At 41.2% G+C, this 10,190-nt stretch overlaps 1 protein-coding gene across 1 annotated transcript; it reads left to right on the top strand.

Moving 5' to 3' along the window:
* The first annotated feature begins 203 nt into the window (after positions 1-203).
* LOC123675368 (sperm motility kinase-like) lies at positions 204-659 on the top strand. Its single transcript, XM_045610721.1, has one exon. It carries the CDS (start codon positions 204-206, stop codon positions 657-659), a length of 456 nt encoding a protein of 151 aa, XP_045466677.1.
* The last annotated feature ends 9,531 nt before the right edge of the window (positions 660-10,190 follow it).

Genomic DNA, 10,190 nt, shown 5'->3' with positions numbered 1-10,190 from the left:
GTCATATCTCCAGTGGTGTACGACTTGAAAAGCGCGTCGGGTAAATATCTTCGTCACATCCACGTTAAAGATTTGAAACCATTCTACGAAGGTGAGCAGGGCGTTGAGCACTCGGAAATTTCGGGAAACCCGCGGATACATAGTGGAGAGCATGCATAAGACCGAGGGGTGGAGCCGTGTCAGTCATCCGTCTGTTTCAGGATATGTTGCGATCAGTGGCGGTCGTACCCTCCAACCCCTCTGATGAAGAGCCCACTCCGGAGAGAATAACCAGAATCTCCGGACCCTTCCGGAAAATCCGTACCCTCGGCGAGGGAGGTTTTGGAAAAGTGTTCGAGGTCGAACACGGAGATATAAGATTTGCCCTGAAGGTGGCCCCGAAAGACGAGGTGTCCATGACGGAGCTGAGGATGCTGAAAGCCATGAGACTCCCAAACGTGGTCCGCCTATTGGTGGATTACGTAACCGACGAACGGCTCTATCTTGGGGTCGAGCTGATGGAGGGAGACCTGTTGGAACTGGTCCAACGACGGGGGCCTCTGCCGGAGGGGGAGTGTTGTGATATGTTGGGGCAGGCTTTCGCTGGGCTGGCGGCCTGCCATGCTCAGCGTATCCTGCACCGGGATATAAAACCGGGGTCGGCGGGTCTGCATCGCTGATTTCGGGCTCGCCTGCCGACTTAATCAGAGGTTCCCGACCACGTCGCGGCGAGCTGGTACTCCCCCATTTTGGGCACCGGAGGTCCTGAAAAGGTTGCCATTCGGACTCCCCTCGGATGTGTGGGCCATGGGAGTGACGGCTTTATACATGGCAACCGGGAAGCTACCCTTCATGACGCCGAATGGGGAAAAGAAGGTCATGAACTTGATAGGACACTACCGCGGGGAGGAGATGCTCGAGGTGCCAGAGAGATTACGCAGCAGCCTGGTGGAACTTCTGAGGGTTGATCCAGCGCATCGCCCTTCCGCTGCATGGGGCGAGATGACCTTCAGGCAGCTGGCCGTATAAGCCAAAGAGGGGTCCAAAGAGATGGCCTCATCTGAAAGACCGTCAAAATTTGAGGCCATAAAGGTGGGAGAGAGCTTTGTAGAAGCCTTTGAGAGGCAACCAAAGGGTGGCTGGACTCCCCGATTCAGGCAGAGGCTGCTGCGGTTTCGCCCTCCAGGAGTGCGGGGTGGACTCCACCCTAAGTTCGTGTTTCCGAATGGGAGGACGAAGCGAATTTGGGTTCCCCAGGAGTAAGGGCGCCTCTCTGTCCCGCGGACGTCCGTCTGTCCGTCAATAAGTGAAGTAGGTCGTCATTGGTGTTGGTAAGTTTTATACAATGGGTCGCTAATCTTGTTGTGTTTTAGAACAAAGATGTCTAGAGGAGAGTGGGACCTCATCGACGCCGGAATAGTGGAATCCATGCCGGCCAGTTTCGACGAGTTAGTGGAGGAAGAAATCGAATTCTGGCAACAGAAACGGAAGGAGACGGCGGCTAGGGGACCACCTACATCTCTATGTCATCACCCAACACCTCCAGCGAGACGACGCCCCTATGACTTACCTCGTGGCCATGCCGGTGGACGACACAAGCCAAAGGCTAGAAAACCCCGCAGGCCTTCCAGAACCCACGTACCAGCCCCAGACCCACACTACCCAAGAGCGCAGAGGGAAGTTCCACGCTTCATCAAACTCATGGAGGGTGCATGTTTGCGGTGTGGACTACTGGGCCACGCCCGGAGACATTGCCGGAACAACGTCCGATTATTTTGTTCTCGCTGCGGTCGTTTGGGAGTTATGTCTAGGGATTGTCCATGCCCAAGAGAAAATCGAGCCCGGACGAGGCAACAAGAGGAGCCGTCTAGAGTCGGAATGGATCAGGGCGTGAGGTCAGGTCAACCCAATCTCCGGTCCATTGGAATCCAGTGTGAGCTACTGCGACCCTCAACGAACCTCCAACTATGGCCGATGGAGATTCACCCAGGGATGATATTGGCCGTCTGCCAATAGATAGTTGAACAGCGGGGTAGCAGGTGGTGACAAAAAAAACTTTCGTTTTTTTTTGGGGAAGTAAGGGGGGTGTGTAACGAAGTGAAATTCGTTACTAGAATCACCCGGTATAATTTAGCCCAGGTCAAGAATTCAATAATTATTTTACTAGAATCACCTAGTATAATTTACCCAGGTTTAGAATTCAATGATTATTTTATTAGAATCACCCAGTATAATTTGCCCCAGGTTTAGAATTCCATCATTATTCTACCAGTCATCTGAGTAGGTGAAAATAAAATATTAATTGAGAGCAGTGAAGGTATTTTTCGTCCAATTCAAAAATTTTCATTTGGAATAATTTCTGATTTATTTATTTCATGAAAATATAACGATGCAATTTAAAATATCAGCCTATGTATAAAAACTTTCGAGCGACAACGCGATAGACGTTATCTCTTCAATATGTTCTTTTTTACATGTTGTCGTTCGTTTTTCATAGGTATACCGCCGATTTCGAGACTCGAAATTTTCCCCTTCCAACCGAGATTACAAGTGAAGTATTTCGGAAAAGGAGGATTATTCTTGCCGGTGTCTTCGAAGTATTAAGATATTTTCCGATTTACTCCTGTCGGCGTCTTCGAGCTATATATTTTCATAGTTATTGAGCGGATTTTCTTGAGTAACAATTAAGAGTTTAATTTTTAGTTTGCAATTTTTCTTTTGAACGTTGGACGTTTTAGTGCCGTATTTTATATTCGTGAATTTGACACTTAGCCCGTACACGAAAAGAATTTGAGTTCGTGTAGTGAAGTGGGAAATTCTTAGGATTGGTAAGAACCGTTTTATTCCTGTCTGTATTATCGGTGACTTTCCTGTGTTCCATCGATACTTTCCGAGTGTGATTTATTTGCAATTTATTTTATTTCTAAGATCTTTCTTTCTCAAGTGGAGTTTGTCTGTTCGGTTCCTTATTGCGAGCAACTCTTATTTGGAACTACCAGGCAAAACTCCTTATCTTGGGGAGAGGGGTCGTTTATTTCCGATCTCCGGATCACTGCGGCCTTTAAGGTTAATTATCCTGTCCGGTCCGACTCGAGTCGTTAATTGGTGGATGCGCCGAGGTATACCGTAAGTGAAATTTATTTCTTTGATCTTTCTTTCTCAAGTGGAGTTTGTCTGTCCGGTTCCTTATTGCGAGCAACTCTTATTTGGAACTACCAGGCAGAACTCCTTATCTTGAGGAGAGGGGTCGCTCATTTCCGTTGACATAATCCGGAATCGTGTTAGAATGAGAAACATTGAAGGAAATAACAAACAAATGAAATCAACATAAGAAGTCAGCCGTCCAATTGTGGTTACATCAGCAATTGACCTTAACACGTGGGATATTGTCTGTCCGGTTCCTTATTGCGAGCAACTCTTATTTGGAACTACCAGGCAGAACTCCTTATCTTGAGGAGAGGGGTCGCTCATTTCCGTTGACATATCCGGAATCGTGTTAGAATGAGAAACATTGAAGGAAATAACAAACAAATGAAATCAACATAAGAAGTCAGCCGTCCAATTGTGGTTACATCAGCAATTGACCTTACCACGTGGGAGATTATAGCTACCCGCGTGTCATCCGAGTCCAAGAAAATCAACAATGTGGAACGGCTTATTTGGATAATTGTTCATTAAACAAAAAGAAGGGAATAAGAACAGTCCCTTATACCAAAGTGGTTTCCTTAGACACCTGTGTCAAGCTTTCATTCCTGTGCAATACGATGAAAAGTGTTAGAATGAGAAACATAGAAGGAAATAACAAACAAATGAAATCAACATTAGAAGTCAGTCGTGCATTTGTGGTTACGGCAGCAATTGACCTTACCACGTGGGAGATTATAGCTACCTGCGTGACATCCGAGTCCAAGATAATCAACAATGTTGAATGGCCTACTTGGATAATTGTTGATTAAACAAAAAAAAGAGAATGAGAAAAGTCCCTTATACCAAAGTGGTTTCCTTAGACACGTGTGTCAAGCTTTCGTCCCTGTGCAATACGATGAAAAGTGTTAGAATGAGAAACATAGAAGGAAATAACAAACAAATGAAATCAACAACAGAAGTCAGTCGTGCATTTGTGATTTCAGCAGCAATTGACCTTACCACGTGGGAGATTATAGCTACCTGCGTGACATCCGAGTCCAAGAAAATCAACAATGTGGAATGACTTACTTGGATAATTGATCATTATACAGAAAGAAGGGAATAAGAACAGTCCCTTATACGAATGTGGTTTCCATAGACACGTGTGTCAAGCTTTCGTCCCTGTGCAATACGATGAAAAGTGTGAGAATGAGAAACATAGAAGGAAAAAACAAACAAATGAAATCAACAACAGAAGTCAGTCGTGCATTTGTGGTTACAGCAGCAATTGACCTTACCACGTGGGAGATTATAGCTAGCTGCGTGACATCCTAGTCCAAGAAAATCAACAATGTGGAATGGCTTACTTGGATAATTGTTCATCAAAAGGAAAAAAGGGAAGAAGAGCAGTCCCTCATACCAAAGTGGTTTCCTTAGACACGTGTGTCAAGCTTTCGTCACTGTGCAATACGATGAAAAGTGTTAGAATGAGAAACATTGAAGAAAATAACAAACGAATTAAATCAACAACAGAAGTCAGTCGTGCATTTGTGGTTACAGCAGCAATTGACCTTACCACGTGGGAGATTATAGCTACCTGCGTGACATCCGAGTCCAAGAAAATCAACAATGTGGAATGGCTTACTTGGATAATTGTTCATTTAACAAGAAGAAGGGAATAAGAACAGTCCCTCATACCAAAGTGGTTTCCTTAGACACGCGTGTCAAGCTTTCGTCCCTGTGCAATACGATGAAAAGTGTTAGAATGAGAAACATTGAAGGAAATAACAAACAAATCAAATCAACAACAGAAGTCAGTCGTGCATTTGTGATTACAGCAGCAATTGACCTTACCACGTGGGAGATTATAGCTACCTGCGTGACATGCGAGTCCAAGAAAATCAACAATGTGGAATGGCTTACTTGGATAATTGATCATTATACAGAAAGAATGAAGTAAGAACAGTCCCTTATACCAATGTGGTTTCCATAGACACGTGTGTCAAGCTTTCGTCCCTGTGCAATACGATGAAAAGTGTTAGAATGAGAAACATTGAAGAAAATAACAAACGAATGAAATCAACAACAGAAGTCAGTCGTGCATTTGTGGTTACAGCAGCAATTGACCTTACCACGTGGGAGATTATAGCTACCTGCGTGACATCTGAGTCCAAGAAAATCAACAATGTGGAACGGCTTACTTGAATAATTGTTCATTAAACAAAAAGAAGGGAATAAGAACAGTCCCTTATACCAAAGTGGTTTCCTTAGACACGTGTGTCAAGCTTTCGTCCCTGTGCAATACGATGAAAAGTGTTAGAATGAGAAACATTGAAGGAAATAACAAACAAATGAAATCAACAACAGAAGTCAGTCGTGCATTTGTGGTTACAGCAGCAATTGACCTTACCACGTTACAGATTATAGCTACCTGCGTGTCATCCGAGTCCAAGAAAATCAACAATGTGGAATGGCTTACTTGGATAATTGATCATCATACAGAAAGAAGGGAATAAGAACAGTCCCTTATACCAATGTGGTTTCCATAGACACGTGTGTCAAGCTTTCGTCCCTGTGCAATACGATGAGAAGTGTTAGAATGAGAAACATTGAAGGAAATAACAAACAAATGAAATCAACAACAGAAGTCAGCCGTCCAATTGTGGTTACATCAGCAGTTGACCTTACCACGTGGGAGATTATAGCTACCCGCGTGTCATCCGAGTCCAAGAAAATCAACAATGTGGAATGGCTTATTTGGATAATTGTTCATTAAACAAAAAGAAGGGAATAAGAACAGTCCCTTATACCAAAGTGGTTTCCTTAGACACCTGTGTCAAGCTTTTGTTCCTGTGCAATACGATGAAAAGTGTTAGAATGAGAAACATAGAAGGAAATAACAAACAAATGAAATCAACAACAGAAGTCAGTCGTGCATTTGTGGTTACAGCTGCAATTGACCTTACCACGTGGGAGATTATAGCTACCTGCGTGACATCCGAGTCCAAGAAAATCAACAATGTGGAATGGCTTACTTGGATAATTGTTCATTAAACAAAACGAAGGGAATAAGAACAGTCCCTTATACCAAAGTGGTTTCCTTAGACACGCGTGTCAAGCTTTCGTCCCTGTGCAATACGATGAAAAGTGATAGAATGAGAAACATAGAAGGAAATAACAAACAAATGAAATCAACAACAGAAGTCAGTCGTGCTTTTGTGGTTACAGCAGCAATTGACCTTACCACGTGGGAGATTATAGCTACCTGCGTGACATTCGAGTTCAAGAAAATCAACAATGTGGAATGGCTTACTTGGATAATTGTTGATTGAACAAAAAGAAGGGAATAAGAACAGTCCCTTATACCAAAGTGGTTTCCTTAGACACGTGTGTAAAGCTTTCGTCCCTGTGCAATACGATGAGAAGTGTTAGAATGAGAAACATTGAAGGAAATAACAAACAAATGAAATCAACATTAGAAGTCAGTCGTGCATTTGTGGTTACAGCAGCAATTGACCTTACCACGTGGGAGATTATAGCTACCTGCGTGACATCCGAGTCCAAGATAATCAACAATGTGGAATGGCCTACTTGGATAATTGTTGATTAAACAAAAAAAAGATAATGAGAAAAGTCCCTTATACCAAAGTGGTTTCCTTAGACACGTGTGTCAAGCTTTCGTCCCTGTGCAATACGATGAAAAGTGTTAGAATGAGAAACATAGAAGGAAATAACAAACAAATGAAATCAACAACAGAAGTCAGTCGTGCATTTGTGGTTACAGCAGCAATTGACCTTACCACGTGGGAGCTTATAGCTACCTGCGTGACATCCGAGTCCAAGAAAATCAACAATGTGGAATGGCTTACTTGGATAATTGTTGATTGAACAAAAAGAAGGGAATAAGAACAGTCCCTCATACCAAAGTGGTTTTCTTAGACACGTGTGTCAAGCTTTCGTCCCTGTGCAATACGATGAAAAGTGTTAGAATGAGAAACATTGAAGGAAATAACAAACAAATGAAATCAACAACAGAAGTCAGTCGTGCATTTGTGATTTCAGCAGCAATTGACCTTACAACGTGGGAGATTATAGCTACCTGCGTGACATCCGAGTCCAAGAAAATCAACAATGTGGAATGACTTACTTGGATAATTGATCATTATACAGAAACAATGAAGTAAGAACAGTCCCTTATACGAATGTGGTTTCCATAGTCACGTGTGTCAAGCTTTCGTCCCTGTGCAATACGATGAAAAGTGTAAGAATGAGAAACATAGAAGGAAAAAACAAACAAATGAAATCAACAACAGAAGTCAGTCGTGCATTTGTGATTACAGCAGCAATTGACCTTACCACGTGGGAGATTATAGCTACCTGCGTGACATCCGAGTCCAAGAAAATCAACAATGTGGAATGGCTTACTTGGATAATTGATCATTATACAGAAAGAATGAAGTAAGAACAGTCCCTTATACCAATGTGGTTTCCATAGACACGTGTGTCAAGCTTTCGTCCCTGTGCATTACGATGAAAAGTGTTAGAATGAGAAACATTGAAGAAAATAACAAACGAATGAAATCAACAACAGAAGTCAGTCGTGCATTTGTGGTTACAGCAGCAATTGACCTCAGTACGTGGGAGATTATAGCTACCTGCGTGACATCCGAGTCCAAGAAAATCAACAATGTGGAATGGCTTACTTGGATAATTGATCATTATACAGAAAGAATGAAGTAAGAACAGTCCCTTATACCAATGTGGTTTCCTTAGACACGCGTGTCAAGCTTTCGTCCCTGTGCAATACGATGAAAAGTGATAGAATGAGAAACATAGAAGGAAATAACAAACAAATGAAATCAACAACAGAAGTCAGTCGTGCATTTGTGGTTACAGCAGCAATTGACCTTACCACGTGGGAGATTATAGCTAGCTGCGTGACATCCTAGTCCAAGAAAATCAACAATATGGAATGGCTTACTTGGATAATTGTTCATCAAAAGGAAAAAAGGGAAGAAGAGCAGTCCCTCATACCAAAGTGGTTTCCTTAGACACGTGTGTCAAGCTTTCGTCACTGTGCAATACGATGAAAAGTGTTAGAATGAGAAACATTGAAGAAAATAACAAACGAATGAAATCAACAACAGAAGTCAGTCGTGCATTCGTGGTTACAGCAACAATTGACCTTACCACGTGGGAGATTACAGCTACCTGCGTGACATCCGAGCCCAAGAAAATCAACAATGTGGAACGGCTTACTTGGATAATTGTTCATTAAACAAAAAGAAGGGAATAAGAACAGTCCCTTATACCAAAGTGGTTTCCTTAGACACGCGTGTCAAGCTTTCGTCCCTGTGCAATACGATGAAAAGTGTTAGAATGAGAATCATTGAAGAATATAACAAACGAATGAAATCAACAACAGAAGTCAGTCGTGCATTTGTGGTTACAGCAGCAATTGACCTCACCACGTGGGAGATTATAGCTACCTGCGTGACATCCGAGTCCAAGAAAATCAACAATGTGGAATGGCTTACTTGGATAATTGTTCATTAAACAAAAAGAAGGGAATAAGAACAGTCCCTTATACCAAAGTGGTTTCCTTAGACACGCGTGTCAAGCTTTCGTCCCTGTGCAATACGATGAAAAGTGTTAGAATGAGAATCATTGAAGAAAATAACAAACGAATGAAATCAACAACAGAAGTCAGTCGTGCATTCGTGGTTACAGCAGCAATTGACCTTACCACGTGGGAGATTACAGCTACCTGCGTGACATCCGAGCCCAAGATAATCAACAATGTGGAACGGCTTACTTGGATAATTGTTCATACTTACATATTTTCACTCATTGTTATTGATTTCAGTGCATCATTGTGAGTGAAGTTCTCTGATAGCCGTTTGAGGAGATTACAAAGTGGTGGGCAAGCAAGTAAGGCTTGTAATATTGAGTTTATATAACAAAAGTTACTTTTGTTTCGTAAACACCTGGATTTAAAACTGGTTTGCGTCCCAGCAATTTAATAGTTCTTGAGAAATTCTGAAAATTTAAAAATATTACTAACCATGATAGAAACTTGAATTTTCACTGATATCTGTAGGTGAAAACCAAAGCATTCCACTTTTCATCGAGTAAAATGGGTTCAACTAAGTAAAATAATTATCTACTGTAGATGTAAGCAAATTGTTAGTTGAAAGTAAGATAAATATATAAAAAAAGATATGGTTTTGAACTGACCTCCTAACATATGAGTGGCTGAATCTATTTTTTTGACTACTTTTGTATGTTTTAAAGGTGTTACATGTGAATCATTAATTTTATTGTCTATTTTCTCATTCGATATTGTTTTAACATCTTTATCAAATAGACTAGCCCATGATTTTTTCCATACATTTACTGTGGGCTCCTCAATTTTAGATTCATTTTTATTCGAGATGCTACTTTCAATTTTTTCAATTGTCCTATTGGAAATTGTATCATTTTTGATTATCTCTGTATTATCTCTTGCAATAATTTCAACTGTTTTTACAGCTGAACTAGGGGGAGTTGAAGGTTTCGAATGTTTTCCTGTCATCTCATTCTGGATAAAAGGTTTTGTAATTGATAATCCATTGTAATTGATTACAGATTTTCTACACTCATTTTCTGAAAAAGTTGATATTAGTTGATTCATTATTATATCACATATTTATATTGACCATGAATAATTCTTTTAAGATCTCTATACTTGGAAATCATTTTGGAAATTATAATATTTCTGTATATAGTATATCCAAAGTCCCTTGAAATAGTCCATAAAAACGCTTGGCCAGAGATAATTGCAAAACAGTCATAAACCAGTAAGGCGAAATTTATATCCCTCAGTGGAAGCAAAAGGCTGAATGATAATGATGTACAGAGTGATTCACCGCGATGGCTTATTGTTTATGGAAAACTAATAATAATTTTGTGCTGAAAATTTAATCAATTTCAGATTACTACCTTCTTATCTCAAACGGCACACCCAGTATATTAGTGCATTATCAGAATGCTTGGTTGATGATAATTTCAGCAATATGGCAATACTTGAGTATAAGCTGAACAGT

Source organism: Harmonia axyridis, chromosome 3 (genome assembly GCF_914767665.1).
Source record: "Harmonia axyridis chromosome 3, icHarAxyr1.1, whole genome shotgun sequence".
NCBI classification, from domain to species: domain Eukaryota; kingdom Metazoa; phylum Arthropoda; class Insecta; order Coleoptera; family Coccinellidae; genus Harmonia; species Harmonia axyridis.
Note: the sequence above shows the minus strand (reverse complement) of the source record. Positions and strands in the feature narration are given on the sequence as shown.